The 22,342-nt window shown below is 36.5% G+C and overlaps 1 protein-coding gene across 6 annotated transcripts in view; it reads right to left on the bottom strand.

Annotated features, from left to right (window-relative positions):
* The window catches only part of LOC126916292 (beta-1,4-N-acetylgalactosaminyltransferase bre-4-like), a 38,174-nt gene that overhangs the window by 10,427 nt on the left and 5,405 nt on the right, over positions 1-22,342 (bottom strand). For 2 of the 6 annotated variants that reach the window (XM_050721960.1, XM_050721964.1), the window contains exon 2: positions 1,435-1,928. In XM_050721960.1, the coding sequence (XP_050577917.1) occupies positions 1,435-1,589 (155 nt within the window). In that variant the 5' untranslated portion in view covers positions 1,590-1,928. Of the gene's footprint in view, positions 1-1,434; positions 1,929-14,240; positions 14,275-15,444; positions 15,464-18,718; positions 19,469-22,342 lie in introns of those variants that run through there. The other 4 variants (XM_050721961.1, XM_050721963.1, XM_050721959.1 and 1 more) reach the window with 4 other exon arrangements.

Here is a 22,342-nt window from a genome sequence, read left to right as displayed (position 1 = left end):
GCGTTACAAATTGTTAACGCATCGAGAATGCCATTCTTCAGAACGCCCCTTCCTACCTATTATGAGGTAATGTTTTAACTTTGTGAAAGTAGCAATTAATCTGACAAGTTAACGCTCAAATATTTTTAATTACACGTATTACATCGTGATACAGTGAATAACGAAAATATTCAGAGTATGATATGCTATGTATAAAAGGAAGTAAATGTTGTTGGTCGAAGAGAAACAACCCATTAAAGTACTGGTATACACATATATATGTTTTTCACTTTGACGACAAGTGATCGTTGCAAGGAGTAAATCCAACTTCAAGGATATAATTTTGTATCGTTGTATTTTAACCTTTGACCGGTAAAAGAAACGTATGTACGCGAACAACCAGCGAATTGAAACTGCATTTGCTTCCTTTCGTTTCATTCTCATTTTTCTCGCTGATATCTGCACGCCGCGCTGGGTACACTCTTCCAACAGACGGCAAACTATTTTACGCGGTAAAGTTCAAAGCGACGCGTTACTGCCCTCAGGATATTCTGTATTTTATAACCAAAAAAAGAGGTGCATCATCCCCCAGAGTTCTGTTTCTTTAGACGGGTTCGTTCGTCGCAGAAACATTTTTCTTCTCTCTCTTTTCATCGTACTGGTTTAATCGTCTGAAACTCGTCTTGAATTTTGCGGTGCCGAGTAAATCCGTGAAACTGCAACTCCGGAGAATACGAATGTTAAAGGATCGTTAGTCAGTAGCTTCCGCAAACGGACAATCTAAATGACCACTAACGAAATAACGAGATCACGTACGCTTCTAGAATATTCGTGCAGATTGGACGAAATGACGAATTTTCTCGGGAATTTACTTGGATGCGAGCAAACCGAACTTGTCGGTTCCCATTACATAATCATGGTAATTTGATATAATTTTCGCCCGGAAATAAAATGTTCAAACCTTTCTCGTAATTCCATCGACATACCCCATGTATGAGATTCTATGTTAATTTCAAAATGTCTCTAGCGTCTCGCAACTTTTTATTTTATTAATTTGGATTCTTTCGGAACATTTCTAATTTGCAGACCTCTCGTTACAAATTTCGCTAACTGTTCGTCTTAAAAAGTTGCCTAAACAGCGCTGTAGTCTTTCGTTCTGCTTCTCCCCCTTCTTCTCGCTCCTTGAGAAGAAATTAAAAACTGATGCAATGAAAAAATCTCTCCTACAATTAAATCGAAGGATTAAAGCAAATCATACGATTCAATTTTTAGGAAGTAGAAACGACAAAGTTTTAGCATCGAAAGACGATAGTTCGAGTGGTTTCGTGAGCCTGTGTATAGTGTATATGCAACAAATATACAGAATTATTGATCAATCCATTGCGATGCATCTCTGTAAAAATTTGCATAAGCTTTCGCGGTCTAATTATCATGGGAAACATGTGACGTACATACCTGGTAGCGTTAATGGTGAAAATCGTCTCTATGGAGCGACGATCGATCACGCCACTAAGTAAATACTGAATGGCAATAAGAGCGAGGACGACGCAGGCGATCGCCTTGTAAAGGTGGGCACGATGCCACAGTGCCACGGCTGCAGCCACAGTCATCGCATGTACGAGACACCATAACTCCCTCCTGTCGCCGTTAGAAGAGCGCCGTACTGGACGAGGCGCTCCCTGCTGGCTGTTGTTGCTGTTTCTCTGCCCTGCTCGCTCTTCCACGCCTTCGACGCCTCCTCCTCCGAGATCCAGAAGGACGCCCCGAACTGTATTCGTCCCCTCTGCTTCCAAGCAGTGGTTGACTTGTTGGAGAACGAGTGGAAACAGCCGGCGGAACAGGACCAAGGGCCGAAGAAAGAAAAGGCCGCCCGGAGCTTCTCACTTCCGCTCACCAAGCGCATTACCCTCCGGCAACAGTGCTCTCAGCGTAACGACACCTTCGGTATCCTGACAAATAGAAAAAACCAGTTCGCCTTGCACAATTCGTGTTTTTCCACTCTGTTTTTATATTGGTATTTGTCACTCCATTGAGTGACCGCAAATCGCAGATATGACAATCGATTGCCAATATCGTTTCAAGTGTCCGTAAATCGAGCGAACGAAACTAATTCCTATTGCCGACATTGACACGAATCGCTTCGATTCAAATATCGATTGCACAGCATAAAAGCCGTTTAAAGGCAATTTCTCCAACAATCCTTTATTAATCGACTAAGGACCAATATTGCGTCGACGAACATTCCATCTCACAAAGTTTCAAATTGTCAGATCTTAAGGTTCTCAAAATTTTCGAATTGTTAGATTTCTAAATTTGTTACTTTGCAATAACGTTGATCACGTTAACACGTCCGCTACCAATATCGGATACATAAGTGTCATAAATATCCAAAGACTTCGGTCGATTTATAGGAACAGTATGTGAGTTTAACTCGCTCAAATTATCGATGAATCAATGATCAGAAAAAACGCTTATTATCTTTTTTTGAAACGTAGACTACAATGCTAAACGTAGGGAACATTTTGCTGCAATCGTTTGTGCTAGGGAACGTGTAAACTAGATGGAACATAGCAAGTATCTTCGTTGAGAAGATGTTAATCAACGAAGCAACGTTAGCGTTCTACGCGTTTCTATGAAAAAGGAAAAATTCAATGGGAAAAAAAAGTGTGGTGCGAAGCATTGTTTAATTTGTACCCACGTTCTGCAAGGAAGAGAAAGGAAGCTGTAAATCTGAACTTGAAAGGAATCATGATAGATCTTTAGAATATCGCATAGAAAACACGGAGTAAACATTCCGTACGCATCTACGTAATAATAAATGGTCCGGATAGAGATTAGATAGCGCATCCGGTGTGTGGCAGTCAACGAACCACCGTTTCGTTAAAAGATTGCTTTTGAATATTATTAAATTTTAAAATCTCACAAATCATTATCACCACCGATAACGTATATTTTTAGAAAACCATCACGTACGATGTCACTGTCCAAGATATCGTATCCAGTCTAGTTTTCTAGCTCGTATTGCATGATCAGAGAAAGTAAGTAATCATGTAACGCGTTGTTGCGCTCATGCGAGCCACGCTTTATCACCTACTATAAAACGAAACAGTAATCGCGAAAGGCTATTACCTCGTAATTACGTAAATTTCGCAAACAGTATACGCGCAAACACCTGAAACACCTGAAACACCTGAAACAACATTCAAAGTCAGGGACAAAGAAAGATATTAGAAGGCCAGCATCGATCGCGTCGCACGCGCACGTTTGATTATTCCAATACAGACCTATTAAACCTGTTTTCTAGTCGAATTTTTGCGTAATAAGTTTAACAGAGATAATACAGCTACAGACGCGACTAAAAATAATCGTGAAGCGTACAGTGAACGTGTTTCAACTACGACAAATCACGGGAAATGGTTTGCAGAATTTCAAAATGGTATCTTTGATTTTTTAACGAACTAAAGTACAGATAATCAGTAACATTCGATCTATTAAAGCTTTAATCGAGATCCTTGTTCAACAATCTAGAAATAGCTGAAATATTAGATAAGATAAGTAATAGTTTACATTCGTATTTGCAATAAATTGAAAAAATATCGTAATTTATAAAATAAGTTCCGCGTGACTTATCGGTAACTGAAACTTTGCCCCATCGTGGCAATGTTAGATTGTACACAGGAAAGAGAACCTTGGAGAAAAATTAAGTTGCAATTCTGCTGAATTATACTGCCACAAAATACACAAATATAATATGCAAAAGTAACCGAATGCTTTGGGGGGGGGGCAACGTATAAAAAATTTTGCAACATTTTAGTCTACTTATAAGAACGGTTGAGATATATGATCGATAACATTCAATGTATCCAGGTATTGTTACTATATACAAGGAACAACAAAGACGTGAAAAGAATGGCAGTTTGAATGGATTGTTGGCCGTGTAATTTATTGCAAAATCTACAATTACAATGGTTATTACGATATCTTAATATCGCGGCATCGAGCCTCTCCAAACGTTCGCATCTCTCTTCGGTCGCGTGTCAAACAAATTAGATCGAATCGATAGTATTAACACAGATGTTATCGAAATATACACATTACGTTTCATCCATTTAATCTTCTAAAGAGTGCGATTCTTTTAAGATAGCTCGATACGTGAGTTTTTCTGATAAATTTAGAACAGTTACTACCGTATTTTTATAAATGAGATGTCCTAGAGAAGTGAAATACACGATCTTCGATAACGAAATTATAGCTTTGGATTAATCCTTCTATCCGATGATAGAGCTAATGAAATTGCAGAAACTTTTGAATAACACGCATGATGTATTTATAAAAGTTTCCTATGGCGACTGTTCAAATACCTTCGTGATTCGATGTAGGTGAAAGCACCTGAAAAAATCGAGCAAAAGTAAAACGTTGGTATACGAAAGATATTACGTTGAAGAACTATAGTATTATTTTCCGTCGACAAGCGACAGCGTTCGCACTGTAGAATTCTTCTGGAAGATCCATTCGGAATTTTCTCTGGCGCGTCGAATAACTTCCACCGCGTGATCGCGTATCGATTTTCTCCTCGATGCACGGATTGCGTTGCGTGGGCGGAATAGTCAAAGAGGATATTATCGTCAACCCTTCCTAAGCATACTCGATAGTATGTTATCGCGTTCATCCTTTATAACAATCGTTATGTCTTGTGTGTATTTCGATATATGTACCTCGATATTTAAATTCACGGTATATAAACGAAATACTAACTGCAGCGGAATCATCCATGTTCGATACATAGAAATACAGCCTTGAACGAAACAATCTCTGTGCGTTTATGTCGCTGTTGTGCCTCTCGCTTGTTTCTACTTTGCATCATGGTCATCTTCTTCTATACGCGCGTAGCAAATACAAACGTTTCATATCACGGTCTATCTCGACTTTTGTCAAATAGCTTGTTTACCGGAATCTTATCAATAAGGAAATCAATCAAAGTCCCTCCAACATACATTTTCCACATTTATGTGATTCTCAAATAGTAGTATTGAACAAGAACAGAATTTTTTTACAAGAATGTAGCAATTTCTTTCAATTTCTATTCTTGTTTTTCGATATTTCTTACAAGGGACCATCCCCAAATGAATAGAATTTTCGTCGACAGACATTCATTCGTTCGTGACCTAAATTTCGATTGACCGAGTCTGTTGAAAGAGTTATGCCGTGAATCAAACGATAACTAGAAACCGGCCACATTCTAAACTCGATAACTCGATAAACACCCGAGCGACACAACGTTTCAAGGGTTTCCATCTTATTCCGAGACTTCTTTCGAATACATCTCGATTAAAGTAGCGTATATGCACATACAAAGATGAAAGACGATTCATAGGCATGCGTTTGAAACGAGTGTCGTGCAATATGCATGTCGTATGCTTTCATCGAAACGTAGACCTGGAGACAAAAGAGAAACGCTATCAAAGAGATTGTAAGGTGTGCCGTTCACATTACGTTCAAACCTTTATTTTCCATCATTTTATACCCTACATCGAAGATGTAAAAAGAGATGAGTTCATCCGTCCGAAAATATTCAGATTACGCTTTCATCTTAAATTCTTTCAAGATATTCCATCTTTTCGAAATTGATTTCCACGTAAGCTGAGTAATGTGCATACATAATTTTTAATGCAATACTAATTATTAGTGGCTTATAAGCTGATGCAACAATGAATAAATAATTTATCGAAGAAAGTTTTTTTGCCGAAAAGTGAGAACTCACGCGTTTCTAGTCCTATATAAAAAACAGAAGCTAGAATCTTTAACCTTTTAAATATTTAACTATTTAAACGAGTTTCTGGATGATGGTAAACTATGTTGGAAACGGACGCGCACGTCGCAAGCTCCGGATGTATAAATTACGGTTGTTTCTTCGAGATCACTGTATTTTCTATCACCCGGATATTCCAACTGTTTCCCAACGCTGTTAACTTGTTCTCTCCACCTTTTAATTCTTTAACACGAGACATTGCACACCGCTTTTCGGCCACGCTCATAATTTTCTCCATTATATGTACTCATCGTATACCTTTCAGCGCTTCGTTCCACTCTTATCTTCTATTTTTTTGCACCACAATATCCGCTTTGCACCGTTTATCTCTGAAAAATTTCCTTTCCATGTTTCTTAATCGCTTCGATGCCAGATTATCAATAACAGGAAGTACTTTGAAACATTTACTACAGATATTATTAAAGTTAACATGACAAGTATTAATAACTTTAAAGGTGTGTTTCAAGGCTTTGTTTCAAGATAGTAAAGTTAATTGAACGGTTGAACGATACAAAGGATCGGCCAATTGTTACTTATGCATGGCCTAATTCGGATAATCATATTATCAGAAAGCACATTTGTTATTAACGAGCTGCGTTGCGTTCAGCGTAGTACCACTTGCAACGGTTTATCTTGTTATGGAAATTTGCTCGACCCCTCTTCATCTCTGCAAATAACCGAGCAACTTTCATACAGTATTTATGCAAATTTCAAAACGCAATCTTTCTTATCATCGATGGCGATCCGGTTGATTTGGTTATCTCTCTTCCTGATTAAGAAGAAAATGATCTAGAGATTTACGAAAAAGAAAACGGACATCCTAACAAATGGATTTTGTATCTATTAAAAATGGACAATGTAACATTCGCACAACGCAAGACTATTTTGTTATGAAAGGATTAAGTAAGAAAGAATCGAATAATTCTGTAATTAACACTAAATAGGGAAACTTCCTACTTTCTATGACTAACATGTTCCAGAAGAAATTTTAGCTTCCAATTTTCTTCGGAGTTTAAGGGTAGCAGGTCATCCAATAAAAATAAAAGTAAAAAGAGAAGCAAAGAAAATCTTTGACGTTAACAATAGCCATAATCAAGGTAGGAATGTAAATAGCGTAAAACTTAATAATTATAATCTAATTCGCGGCACTTTGATTATTTCAGCCAACTGTGAACACAATTAAACTGCTGCAGAGAGTAACACAAACATAGAAACGTGGATCGTTGGCATGGTACATAACTTTGATGATAGAGAGTGAAACGTGCACTTGTAAACAGGATATTTACCCACTATTTAATTAAACTTCTCCTTAATTACGGGAGCTTTTACCGTTCGCATCAATAAATGCACTATCGTGTAATAACTATGGTCAAACGAAATATCGTTATCATCTACTACTCCTAATTATAACCTCGACCAACGTATGAAATTTTCAACATTAAACAAAATTGAACCTTTACCTTTCGAAACGGACCATCCTGATGCATACAAGTGCAAAGTGAACGAGTATCCGTTTTGCTTAATGGACGACCGCCAAAACATATCAGATGTACGAGAGCAATCAGAATCACCGTGGTGGGCAGACTATACTCGTAAAAAATTGAATCTATACGGCCAATAAAGGATATCGTTTCCACTTCGTGTGCTCGTGAATCTTTGAATCCCTAGACGAATCGATTTGGCCGTTTGTAGATTTCGATCTTTACGTACCTTTACATATTTTCTATTACAACATTCCTCTATCGTCGTGCGTCACGGCGATTTGAGAACATCGAGTCAAACGAGGCCAGCATCTTTCCAAGCTTTTTATAGAAGCTACAGAGTATCAGGTCGGGTGTCGGAGCGTTAAGGTACGCGATTTACATCGGAAGAAAGAAAGGAAAACATTATGCGGAAAGATAACAGTTCGAAGAATAGAGTAGAAATAAAGAGAAAAGCGAAGAGGAAAGAGAAGAAAGAGAGAGAGAGATACAGGGGTTGCGAAACGGGGGATCGATAACCATCGTCATGGCGACCATAGCATCAACTAGTCTTTGCTCCGGTAGATTCTTCCTCTCTCGTGCTTCTCTTCGAGTATCGCGATCTACAAGTTCCTGAGATCCTGAATACCTGAACCATCATAAATTCCTCGATAACTACAATATATGTATCAAAAACTCAAGCGTCCGATAAGCTCAAGCGACCGGGAATTTCAAATCGAATAAAAGCTTCTGACTGCTCTTTGCTCGTCGAACTATAGAAAATTGTTTCGAGACAATTTTATCTGGAACGGCGAAACTGAAACTGGAGTAAATTATTTCATACTCTATATGTGTTGTTAATGGACGAGATAAATTTTAATAGTAACGTCAATGAATGGATTTGAAAACATTTAAATATTCATTTAAATATTCTCATTTAAATATTCTATTCATATAGTCTCATTTAAATATTCCATACGTTCGATGTGCTTCCTCTATTTGAACAACTGAGTTACAATTTAAACCAGCTACCATTAAATATTTACTCTTAATTTAGACCTTATCGATCTTCTTATATAAAATCGCGACGTAATATGTAATTATTCCTTCGGATACGTCAATAAATCGAGCACTAAAATGGTTTCCAGATCTCCTATATAATTCGATATAATTTCTCTTGGGTTTCTTATCGACGAAGCATTCATGAAGATACACTGACAGGAAATAACGATATTATGATTGCGATTTTAGATGTTTTCACTCGCAGGATTGAGTACTGTCAAATGAATCAATGGATGAGTTCAAATGAAAAATGAGTTCAATGAATCCTGTTAAATTTACGAAATGATCGATTCAGATACGAGGGTAAAACATAAGACTGATAAGTAGCGAGGCTTCTGCTGAACCTAGACCTTCTTTAAGTCCATACGGTAATCGTTATTCTCGTTATTCATACTTTAATAGTACAGGACGAGAGAGAGAGAGAGAGAGTCGGGCAAGTCGTCAAATATAATATTGTAAATTTAAATAAGGTAAGTGTTGGAGATAATAATATACTCGCGCGGAGAACAATCATTTGTTATCCTTTATCTTCTATTATTATTTAAAATAATTATAAAAATAATTATTTGGAAATAATTTATTTCTCAAACGAGATTTTGGAATTTATTTGCAAATGACTTTATTTTGAGATAAGCTTATGTGTTATTCTAATTGGAATAATTATTTGATCATTTGATTCATCATATTCGTTTCAAAGAAATTGTCCAACTTTGTATCTTCATCGTTTTACGAATCAGTCGTCTGTGGATTGTAAATCATCGAACGGCTGACTTCTATGTAAAAAATACTTGCTTAGACAACAAAAATGAATGGCCCAGTAAACTCTGTATGTGCGAACGGAAGTATAACGGAACACTGTTTCCATACTATGATCAACTAATAGCACGATAAAGTGTTCGGATGGATGCAACCTAGCTTGAATCTCGAGAGGTTCTCGAGTGTTTCTGCATCAGCAGTCACAAGACAAAGGTGGCAGATAGTATAATGTTCGAGACTGCAGCTGTGAGGCTTCAATCGTAAGGCATAAAACTGCGACGACACGATGCTACGCGAAAACCTTCGATCTTTCTAATCCTACGTCCATTGTAATTTTCTAACGTTATCTCATTAATACTTTCAGAATCGTAATTTTTGGAACTTTAACACGTTATATTTGATCAGTGTCGCGTCTGAGTATCGCTTTGAATATTTTGCGCACGTGTGGTATTAAAGTTTCGTCCGAGACATTTCTACCGTGTATTAGTTCGCTCGATTCGCCAACAAAGCAGTTACATACACAGACGTATGAAACGCGTTCCAAATGCGGTCGAGATCTCTTTAAATTCATGAGAAGAGAAGAATGTAGTTCAAGAACATTCCGAAAAGAGCTTTGAGAAGGAGCGAGTTACGGCAGAACTTGCATGAAATCGTTTTTCTCTCTGCGATTCTTTGAGAAATTTTCATCCTACCACGTAAGTAAATATAATATATGCGGAGCTAAACTTTGAAAATTGAGTGGCATTTTTTTGCCAACATTTTAATTTGAACAAGAAGATATGCCGCGATACGATTTCGCAATTCTACGAAATCGAGCAAGAGAGAAATAAATACCATGGATAAGGGGATTAAACAAGACAAGGTTGATATCGATCGTACGAAAAGAAATCTCGGCAACAAGTTCGTAGAGGAACAACGCTATAACTCATTTTCATAGAGATTAATAAAGAAGAGCGAATACGTATCTCGGAGGGAAACGCGAGAGCAAAACGTGATGAGGCTTCCATAATTCGTAAATGAAAGTTGTTAGCGCGAAAGGAAAACGTACGGTCGCTTGTAAAAGAGAGGGTGGTGAGTAAGGAATTATGCGAAGCAAGAATTATAAAAATATTAAGATAAAAGCTGCAAAAAGCGGAAACTGAGGCGAGGATCAGAATAAAAGTGTAAAAGCGGAAGGAAAGGTCCGTTATACAGAGAAAAGTACAAACGAGTAAATGCTGAGGGGCTTGCTGCTACTCATTTTGTAAACTTTCCTCGAAGGGCAAAAGCCCCAAAGAGGACATAGAACGAAAGGCGGGAATGAAGGGTGGAAAGGAGTAGGAGGAGGTTCAAGAACCTCGAATTAAAATGCACGACGTTCTCTTCCCTGCTGGATTCAGTTTTCCCTTGCAACCGTTGCCAACCACAACTCTTTCTTGCCTTTTCCTGCGAACTTCGACACGCGAATCTCGGATCGTTCGAGCTCCAAAAACGGCAAGCTTGAAAAGAGAACTTTGCTGAAAAGACCATGTCCCGTGTTTCATTTTCGTGTAATCCCGATTTCCTGTGACTCGTAATTTGCCTTTAGATGCCAGTGCTAAATGCCACTGCTAATTCGTAGTTTTTTCATGATTTAGCAATGTATTTGCATATAAAGTAGTTGCACGACTGAAAAACTGAATTCCTATGGGCAATAAATCACTAGCTCTCGTTAAGTTGCACATCTTGTTCGTATCTTTTGTTCTATCATCACTGTATACCTCAAACTCTTTTGTTTCTTTTTGTCCTTTTTATTTTACAGTCAAATTTCATGACTTCGGTGATATAGACATTCGCTGCCTTCCGATATAGAAATTGAATTGACGTAATCTGGTTTGGAGAAATCTAGAATACGTTTCTAAACCTTATGATCTCACCAAAAGATACTATTAATAAATCTTCCACTATTAGGTAACCTGTAGGGAAACTGCTTCTGCGTATTTTGCGCTTAGAGTTCAAATATAGAAGCAAATGAGGAAACTACAAGTACTTCCGATACAAAACGGCACTAAAAATTTCCAATATCTGAAAAACGATTTGCACCTTTTGAGTAATGTATACATCTGTCTACATTGTTTATCAATAATTTAATATGTAATATATATATAATATTTATATATTTAATTATTAATTTGCAACTTATTAATTTATAATTAATTATTAATTTAATTAATAATTTATATATATATATATATATATCAATTTTCCGTATATTTAACGGTGTTACAAGATAATCGTGTTTAATTTCTTGTGTAGTTTATTCTGATAATCTCTTTGTACTTTGAAATAGTTTGTATCAATAGAAACAGTTGCAGTACCTTCAACCTGAACTCTTTTAAAAACGTAACAAGAAAGAGATTAACTTTTTAAAATAATGTGCTAAGAAAGATTTGTACTTTCCCAAAAATGTTATAAGATAAGAAAGTGTGATAAAAGCGATGAATTTAAGAATTAAAATACTTTTTTCAGACAGAACCCTAAAGATAAATATGGGGCGGATTTGAAATTTTCATTTCGAATAATAATTACAAGCTAAATTGAATTTGATACACATATATTTACCACAAGGCTCTTCTCTTAGAAACCTCAATTATCTTTGTTTGAGAAATTCTAGCAATTTCAATATTATTCTCTACCATCGAAATGGCAGAGTGCGTAATGAAGTATCCAAGATAGAACTTGCACAGAGATATAATAAGACCCTTTGCCAAAGTTAACTCGAAGTTAGGTCAGATGTTTCAGAATGGCACTAGCGGTAGTTGGCACTGTTACTCGCGACTGCGATTTCCACAATTAAGAGCAAACACCGATCAAAAGATTATGAAACAGAGATATTTTATTTTCAAACGTGCGCAGATTTAAGATATATTACTATGAATTTGAGCAGTAAGTTAGAATATTTATTTTATCTCATAAGTACGTACAGTTTTATCAAATGGGCGGGCACATGCCGAAATACTTCAGTTACCGGTTACGCCCAGTTATTCGATACTTTATGTTACATTACGATCAGAGTTTTAAAAACCTTCTAGTTCCTTAAATGCGACGCGATAAATTGTTAATAACAATAACAACAACAACAACAACAACAACAATAATAATAATAATAAATTATCGACAAATTTGCAGTTGAAATAAATTAATCAAACGGACTGATTCTTGAAGATATATCAAAGAACAGTGGTTGATGGTTGATAGCAGCTTTAAAATTTAACGAAAACAGAATGAGAAAATCAATGCTGCAAGATTGGCTCCAGCACAAGTGTCCTTATCGTCATATAAATATGAGCTCATTAAAGATGGTACTCGACAAAGTACGAACCAAAGTAAATATCCAATAACTTTGTGAAAGAAGATAAAAGAAAACATATCTTCATATTACATCTTCTACGCCTACTACTACAAAAAAATTAATCGCCTCGAATTACGCCCCCCACGAAATCATCTACGTTTATTTGAAACATTTTTCGTTAAAATCATTACTTGTGTAATAATCGTAGTTACGTATATATCCTGTATATTTACATATACAGGTATACTATTATATATTCGACTTGTTATCTGTGAGTTAAGCGGAAATATATTCTTATCAAATGTAGTTATCAATGTAAATAAGCGGTAATACCGAAACCGCAATAACGATAATATAAACCTACTGTTACACTCATGAACATTCAGTAATTTTTTTTTAGTATTGAATTTATAGTACGCTGATCTCATAAAAAGATATTTACTTAAGTGTTACTTCCAATTATTAATTCATTATTAATTGATGAACAGCAGTAGTATATATTTTGTACCTGTACTTATTACGCACGTTTTATGCAGACAAGAAAAAAGAAAGATTAAAATTATCGGAATATAAAAGAGTAGACGTCAACGAATGAAAGACTGAAGAGGAAAGAAAGAAGAGAAGAACCGATTTAGAGTGCTTAATAATATGTCTTCGGAGTTGGCTGGCGAATGACTCGAAAGGGTCAGCTTGCAATTAGCTCGAGGAGGTCGCGAACTTTGCCGAGGAAATAAAGTTCCCTCGTGAATTGGATTAACTTGCGTATACAAACGTGACACGAAGGTTGGTTGGACGTGCAATTTGTTTCTCAGAGCCGTGCGTAGTTACCACAAAATATGCTCAAGGGCTTTTGTAGCATCATCATGACATAGACGCGTACTTATTCGCGATACACGAACGTCGAGTATGTAAGACATCTCGAGTGGAGTACTTTTAGCAACCGGGAACCTATTCTTGCGTTAAGTTTCTGCACGAACGTTGCGAATGAAAACAAACTACACGTGCACCGTTCGGGAAATTTGCTTCTTTAGCTTTACAAGCAAGGACATGGCCAACTTCTGTCGAACCGTTGGGCACGATGCCAAATATCAGTACATGTAAATGCGTTTACTGTTTCTTGTCGCGACATTCAGTTTGTCAAACGGAACTATAAGTGCCCAATCTATTACTCGTGTGTTCCCATAATACTTTCTATGCTTCGAGGCAGAGATAACGGTTAAATATGTTCCTTCTAAGAAACCAATTTATCCCGCGATTTATCATAATGTTCAACATTACTAACATTCCGTGGATACAGTTACTTTCCTACGAATGAGCTGAGCATCAATCAAATTCTAATTAACTTCACCGCACTACTCACTGACTTTGAAAGACAACGAGACAAAACGTTGTGCTTCTCGTACTGGTTTCATCGATAGGGGCACTATAAAAACCGGATGACACGATCGAGATCGCGTGACTGCCTAACTCGCCACGTAAATTATTTATGAATTACAACCTAGTGTGTGCTGTCTACAGCGATAAACACGTGCACAAGCTAGCTGTATAAACGAGAACTAGTGCGATTTATATCTGTTTATTAGCTAACCATCCAAGAACTACTTTTTTCTAAACTAACATTCCTCTTTTATTCGACTACGACAGAGGAATGGTATTGTGTTTGGTCTTAATGTACGTATGTGTGTAGGTTTGTTTGTGCTCTTGTAACTTAAAAACAGCTTGACCGATTCTAACTTTACAGGCTATGTAGCACATTGAGACAAATAAAATGGCAAGAGATACAACAGCTGCAGAGAACGTTCATGTGCTTAAACCGCTAAATTCTAAAAGAAAATGTGACATTTTTTTATTATAGCGCATTTACCTATAGGTTCTCGCCGATGTCAAACAGGATTAATCTAAAAAGAATTAAATAAAATTAATATTAAAAAAAAATATTCGATTACGCAAAGCTAAATGAATAAAAAATACAAGATATACGAGTTTTACTCAGAAATATGAGATACATATTCAGATAGGTATTTTCAAGTAACTGATACGGTTGCCGAATTTGCAGATAAGTAACGTTTAAAAATACAGTAGTCGGTCGCCCGCAGAATTTGTAAAGTTTAATTGTTACTTTGATAATTTTAAACGTTACTCACTAGTAAATTCAGTAACTACCGTCCGTGCGAAAAGTATTCATGCAATACTTAAATTTAACAAAATTATCGTAGAACCACGTCTAGTAACAAAATTTTAACAAGTAAATGCTTTATTTTCATGACAGAAGTAGGTATCGCATATTCTCACTTTTTTTTTAAATTATTCTACAAACTTGCAAGAATATATACATATTTTTTATTTGTTAAAATTTTGTTAGTGAACGATGTTCTACAACATCTTTGTTGAAATTAATTACTGTACGAATACTTTTCATACTGAATATATATCAGTTACTTAAAAATATCTGAATGTGTACCTCATATTTCAAAATGAAACATACATTTCGTATTTTTGATATTTTTAGTTTCACGTAGTCAGGTATCGCTATTTTTTAAATATTTTTTGTCTCTCTACAATATTTTTCTCGATATATGGAGATATAGGAATAATCGTAAGGGAAGAGAAACGTAATGCAAATGAATATTAATTTTATTACACGTAATAAGGCGCTCTCTTTTTTTGTGTTCCTCATGCGTAACAAAACTACGCCACTATGATCACACAAGAAAATTCGAATTACACCAGGATACCACATTACCATAAATTGCACGTATCCTACGAGTACAGTCACGATAATCATACGCACGTTAATAACGAGGACGAGAACATGTCACCGATCCTATAAAATATTCCGTCCAATTTATGGAACATACAAATATTATTTCCACCATACGCAGTCTTTAGCAACAAATCAAGATAATATCGTTAGAAATATGGTGCGCGGGGTATCAGAGAGTTAACTTAGAAGCTGACAAAAAATTAATTTGTTTCTTATTATTTTGTCGAATGTAATCAATGAAATGAATTAGATCATTGTAAAAGCGCATGATAAATTATGATGAACTGAATCTTTCTTCACTTACAATTTAAATTCGATTACGCCGTCAACTGTATATTCCTGCTTCAACTGAAACAAACAACTCGAATCATTCTTATTTATTCTGTTTTTTTCCTCTACTTATTTAGCAATTCTTACTCGCTCATAGATAAATAATAAGTGATCAGATAATGAATACCACCATTATGGACTTACAGGCGGAAAAAATAATGAAAAATTCAAAGTTCACCGATGAACTTTGAATATGAGTAGTTTCCACGTTATACCGATGATAAGGCAATTATAATGGAAAATTTTCAGCTGGTAAGAGGTAAGGTGGAGGTAAGATAAACTGAAGTTATGGAAAATGGATCTAAATATATACCAGTAACCATACATTAATTTTAAGTTGATGCAGAAAGTGGAAACTTTTTTATTACTAACAAAGAATATTATTTCTTCTTTTAAGTCACATGTTTTGAATTCTGTACATGAATTATTGGAATTACAAATTTGTAGCAGATATAGATCAAATTCTAACAAAATTAAATTGAAAAAGCTCGAACAATTTTCGTTCTTTTTTATTCTTTCTAGCAACTAGGTATCCTTTCTATTTACCAAATATTTTCGTCCAAGCGAACAGAATCCACTTTATAAAACGTAAAGGGTGCATCCTACGTATGGCGATAAAAGCGATTTTACGGTAGCTTGAATTTGGAGCAAGTCCAAGTCGAAAATCGATCGACCTTTAAACTAACCAAGCACATATACGCTTACCACAACGTTACTAGACAATGAAATGAACAAAGTATCACTTCGCCGTCGGGAATCGCCTCGATACAAATCTATCCTTGACAGGAAAAAAGTTTATTTAGAGCGAAATTGTTTCGCTTTACGCATTAAAACGAAAGACGATTTCTTGAGATATAGTAAATATTTCTGAAATATTGCATTCGATAGAAATAGCAGAATACAGGGAAAAAGGCTGATAAGAATGGTAAAGTTGGATTTAAAAAATATGAGAATTTATAGACAATAATGTACGTATCAATGTGATAAATCACAGAATGACTAATACATGAAAATAAACTGAATGAATTTCATCGTTAAAGCGTGATTTACTGTTTTTACCAGAAAGAAAAAACACGACACACGGGAGGAAAGATGAGGAAAAGATAGTTGAGGATACGCAAATGGAAACTCGCTCTCGGATGAATTTCAGTCCTCAAATAAAAACGACTAGCTCAAAGCATTTAAACGAGCATAAATGTAACAGAGCTAACCAAGCAAATGAAAACGCGTTTCGTTACTACGCACTTAGATCGTTTTAGGCACAAAACCTGTATGTCGTGAAAATGGTGAAACAAGAATAACATCGAGATTAATTAACCCAGAATAAAAACAGCCTGGTGAATTTTAACGACTCTCAATACGTCGTCGGCTGAATGTTTTTGCACGTTTGTTTATCTAAGGAACTCGAATTATGGTATTTATTCAAGCACATTTTAGATTCTTATACGACAACAGATCAGAAGTTCCAATAATTTTTGTGTTTGGAATACATCGAATTGTAAATGCACAGAGAGATCGCAGAATAACAGCGTTGGTTAATCGCGTATTATAATGTCGGTGTCTTAAATAATACGGCAAAGTATATGTGAGATAACTTCGCAAAGCATAAATAGTTAATAGAATTTCATGTTCGTTAACAGACGTTTATCGCTTCATTTAAAAAATAAATATCATAGATTCCTGGAATTCTTAGTCAATTGGCTCAAATTATATGGTTTTGCGTTTCCATCAGCTAACTTATCTAACTAATCTTATGTACACATGTGTATAGGTATGACAAGATAATAATAACGACCGACCAATAATTACGAAATGGTTTATATCTTCGACAATACTTGAATAGCAAATGTATGAACAAATGAATGAAACCGAATTTCATTTATTCAATTGAATTAACGCATTTATGTAATATTCATCGATGAAAAGACAAAATTTAGCTACTCTTTCTAATTGAGATTCGATCACGAAGAAAACTCGACCACATATAGTTAATTTATTTATTCACCACTAATAAATACGATACGCAATTTACTCATTACATAATACCTAATATATACTTTCATAATACCTGTATAATACCTAAGAATACATTTCATGTTTCAATCAAATATATCATCAAGAACTAGGAGAAATAAAATTTAAACAAATTTTATATAATATACGTAATATATCCATAGAAGCTTTTATGATAGATATTCAAATACTTTCGTAAATAACTACATATGTATATATTTTCTTCAATATCGTGCTGTGACAAGACACAGTCACGAATATCAGTCGCCTCTGGCAAATCAAGAGAGATTTTTCATTGAAAATTGTCGATGAAAAATAAATCGTTGTTTTAACATAAGTTCCACCCAGAAAAACGCTACGTTATCATTTATTGTTTAAGTATTGGTATCGAGCACATACATTCACCGATGTCACGATACCGTGACATTTCTGGGGGCGTTGCAATTTATGACAGTTAGACCTACTGTCACTTGAGCTAATGCGACAGCAGGTCAATGGCAGTCATGTAATCACTCAAGTCGTTCTAATAATCAGCTCTCTCACTCTTTGCTTCTTCATCGGCAATTCGTTATTTACTAATTAATTTCATTTTACGCGTGAATTTATTCTGCAAATAATATAAAGTTCTATCAAACCTTTTCACGATCCATAAACGTTGTAGCCGTCGCACCAGATGTCGAATGATTATATTTCAGTGATAATCTCATTGATCTTCTAATCTTAAAATTAATTTATATATTAAATTCTGGAAATACAAATTTCCCAACTAGTCGAGCGTAATCGTATTATATAATGATTGTGTAATGCATATTTTGCTTTAAAGAAAAAAAAAGATGTGAAAAACATTTTACTTTCTAACGAAATACAATATCGCAATAGTAGAACATTTAATCTACTCGAATTATTAACACCATGTTATATATAATCACGAATACCATTACAACTACCGATGCGATAGAATTTTCAACTGTTAACTGGAATAACAAGTTAATTTAAGTGCCCAAATAAAACACTGTTTCCAAATAAAACAGGTACATCAAATGTTGGGATATAAATTACTGAGTATAAATACACTGGCATGGTATCAAACCAGGAGTAAGACCACGATCGGAGCAGAAGCAGTGAATCGTCGATTGGGTTTAATCGTTTCACACAGATGCTCGGGAAAAGGAAAAGAGTTAATGCCAGTTCCCCTTGAATCGGCATTCTCGTATTCAGTGTTATATAACACTTACCTTTCCCACTTTCTCTCTACTCTTTGTGTCAACGACGACGCGCAGAGGCCGGTTACTCTTCCGTGCTCGCCCACGTGCTAGATACTCGCTTCCTTCCTTTCTCGCTCTCTCTTTCCGTCTCTGTTCGTCGACTAAAACCTACGCGAAACCGGCAACCTTGGCCTTTAACGCTTCAAACGTGACTCGTACGAGTCGAAAAAGGATGCGTGCGATCACGAAAAACGTATTTTTTTTCAAAGCAAAATGCACTACTTGTTTGCATATTCTGGACGGCCACAGTGAAAACTATCGGTTCTATCGAGCGTTTCTCCGCATCGAACCAGTAACTGACCTTCTCAACGCAACTGGTTTTCGCGTAAGTACACGTTTGGCCCTCCCCTTGTCAGCCTACAAGATCTCGTCACCATTCACCCGACATTCACCGCAACGTTCCGCGTTGCAGTCACGACTCTCGTTCACTCGGTTGTTACTTTTTGTTCTTTCGCCAATTCTTCCTGTCTCTTTGCCCGGTTTCTCTTTCTTCTTTAGCGATCGTGTTGCTATCCGCGTCGTACATCGACAACGTCGAATCACAAAACCAGCTCTTCGTGTTGCGTCGCGTCTCGTGAATGAGAAACTCAGAGAAGAATCGAAAGAAACACGGATACGACCCGCGCGGCGTCTCGGCAAAGACTGGCGAGGTGACCGGCCGCGAAACGACGCGACGCCGACGTCGACGTCGACCTAAAGCACGACCGAGTCAATGACAGCAGGCGTGATTGGCCGGAGGCGCGAGCTCTGCTCGCTACATTGGTCGTCGTCGACACTTGCGAGTCGACACGAGTCAATGCGCTTTTTAATTAAACCATTTGCATGCATTGATAAAATGCGCCGCAAAATATCGACCAAGGTTACAGTTAATTTCACGCGACATTAGTGAATCTCGATCATTGTAACTTCGCGCGAACAAATATCGCTCCGTTTGTGATAACCTTTAGACTATGGTTACAGTGAGCGAGATTCGCGCCAATAGCATAGACATGATAGTACAACCATAATAAACCGGGTACTGTACATCTACGTCGCGTTAGTAAAAATTCATTTCATTGTTCACGCAAAGACGCGTCCATTGTAATGATAACATAAGAATCGATGTAAACGAGCGATGAAAAACTCGGCGTACTATGTACATAGCTACTTATTTCGGAAAAGTTCGGCTCGTGCTTTGTATCACAAAAACCTGCGGCTTTGCAAAAAAGGACTGAGGGATAGGATGAATAATGAATATCGTTGAACGAGTGGGCGCAGGACACCGACGTTTTTGATCGCAGAAACAAAATTAAAGTTCGTGTGGACGCATGATACCGAGACACGTGATATCTTCGGTCTGGTGAATTTCATTGCATTTCCTGTACAATATTTAAATGAGAAAAGCGAGTAATATAAAAGTACAAACTTGTCCTAAAAATGGAGTTTAATCGAGATTACCCATAGGACATCCGGTCGAGTGAGACAAACCATTGAGAGGAAAAGTGGACAAAGTCACAATCTTTCTGAATGACAGTTTATAGCATTAATTTACTCCAGTACTATATTAATCTTACAAAAATGGAGGAATTTATTGTTTCTAAATCAAATCTAAATAACGAAATCAGTTGAAAAATTCATAGCAAACACAACTTGTATTATAATTTTGTAGCTAAATCAAATTCTGTCAAAGGTAGACAACTGTTCACGTACCTTTGAGCGGTAGTATAGTTTAAAGATATAGCAATCACCAGTTATATCGCTACCTGCAAACTTGTTGGCGCATAGCCAAACCATGTCAAACATACGGGCTACCCGTTACACGAGTACCCATAATTTCCATTCATATACGCAATATCAAATATATTTATATCTATAGTTCTATTTTTGGTCGATATTATAAAAATTCTCTTCGTTAATCTTTCGTAACGTTTTGAAGATAACAAAGACTCGTTCGTAAACGAACTTACTGCGCATCGGATCGTGTAACACTATATCGCACAATTAACGCGTGGCGTAACTTTCAACACGATTTTGTTAAAAAAACTTCTAAACCGTAAGATAAGTCTGTTCCGTAAAGTGGAATCGTTGAAGCGCAGTGAAAATTATAGCTCCGAGTAATTTTTTAAGTACAGGCGAATCTCACTTTCTCTACACAATTATATTTCTAATCTAATTAAAACGGCCAAACCTTTATATTTGCTTTCAGGCGAGACGCAGATTTCACGCTAACCTTGGCACTGCGATCTTCTCACGGTAGTGTCAACGTGTAACGCGCTAGTTCGCGTCCGGTGCGCTTGTCTTCTTCAGACATGTGCGCATACGTTGTATTATGCATGACTAGGGTGTTAAGTATGAAAAGGAAAGATGGAAGAGCTTCTTGCCGTGAGCGTGAGATGCATGAGAGGACGTCACTCGCTCATCTTTCTGAAAGACAATGGAACCTGGCATCCGCCGCTTTGAATCAAGTTATTGGCACCAGTTACTTCCGTTTAACATTACGGAATTTTCGCCGTGTAACTTCTTTAATGGTCGCTAAATATATATGGCGGACATAATTGGTTAACGTACCGTGTCTTTGTTCCCTCGATAATTTCGGAACGAGCTTAAACGGTTTCATAGAATATTCCGTTACCGTGAAGCACCATGCAACCTACGGGATGTTTAACGAGCAAACTGCACTGCCCTAACACGATATCCCGCTGTTACCAGCCAAAATATATCGAGTCTCCGTAGTATTCCCTACGTGACTTGAATAATTTAGGCAGCCGGTTTGAGTACATCCTTCGAAATTACTGTTTCTCGTTATCGATGCGACAGATTCATTTCGGGGCGACTGGACCCCGAGGCTAATCGACTACAATTAGTTCTCTCTCCTATAAAACATCTCGTTGATCCGTGTAACAGAGCCTTTAAATTCGGCCGACGACCTATGGCTGCTGTGTTCGTGGAAAGAGTACGGAGGGCAGCTACCGTTCGAGCTCTCCGTGCAAAAACTGATAAGGAAAATATATATTCCCATTCGACTTGGCTTCTATACTCTTTTGCGCTCCCTTAAACTCCGTGAATGCTGACGAGGTATCTTGGAACCTGGCCAATTTACACCCTACTCTTTTTCGGATAATCAGATAAAAACGCTATTGAAATAATCTCTTTATTCTTGCTGCAGATCGCAGTCCTTCGAACTACAAATAATATCCTGCCAAATGAAAGATTCACTGATCATTCAAATTTCCTATTTACTTATTTTGCTTTCGTATTGTTCGATAACCTTTCTTCTTATCGATTCGTTATGTTCATTACATAATCTCTTTTATCTTATTGAAGAGTTAACATAATCAGTAGCTACTTCATAATCAGTTGCTTGTATTCGACACTGAAATTAGATGATCCAGCACGCGTGAAAATAATTTCACGCCGTCCTCGTTTATCAGAAACCGATCGGGATCGGAAGTGTGTTAGTTACTCGACAATAATGTTTTTACAAAAAGTGAAATTACTTTGAACAGTTTGATCAAGAACTCTGACTAACCGTTAATCGTTATTTAACGTTAGAATTTGCCAAGTCATCGGATAGTCGTGATATTGTATTTCATATTTAACTAAGAATCCTATATT

Source organism: Bombus affinis, chromosome 5 (genome assembly GCF_024516045.1).
Source record: "Bombus affinis isolate iyBomAffi1 chromosome 5, iyBomAffi1.2, whole genome shotgun sequence".
In the NCBI taxonomy this organism is placed as follows: domain Eukaryota; kingdom Metazoa; phylum Arthropoda; class Insecta; order Hymenoptera; family Apidae; genus Bombus; species Bombus affinis.
The sequence above is the reverse complement of the archived record's forward strand: the minus strand, read 5'-3'. Positions and strand labels throughout refer to the sequence as shown.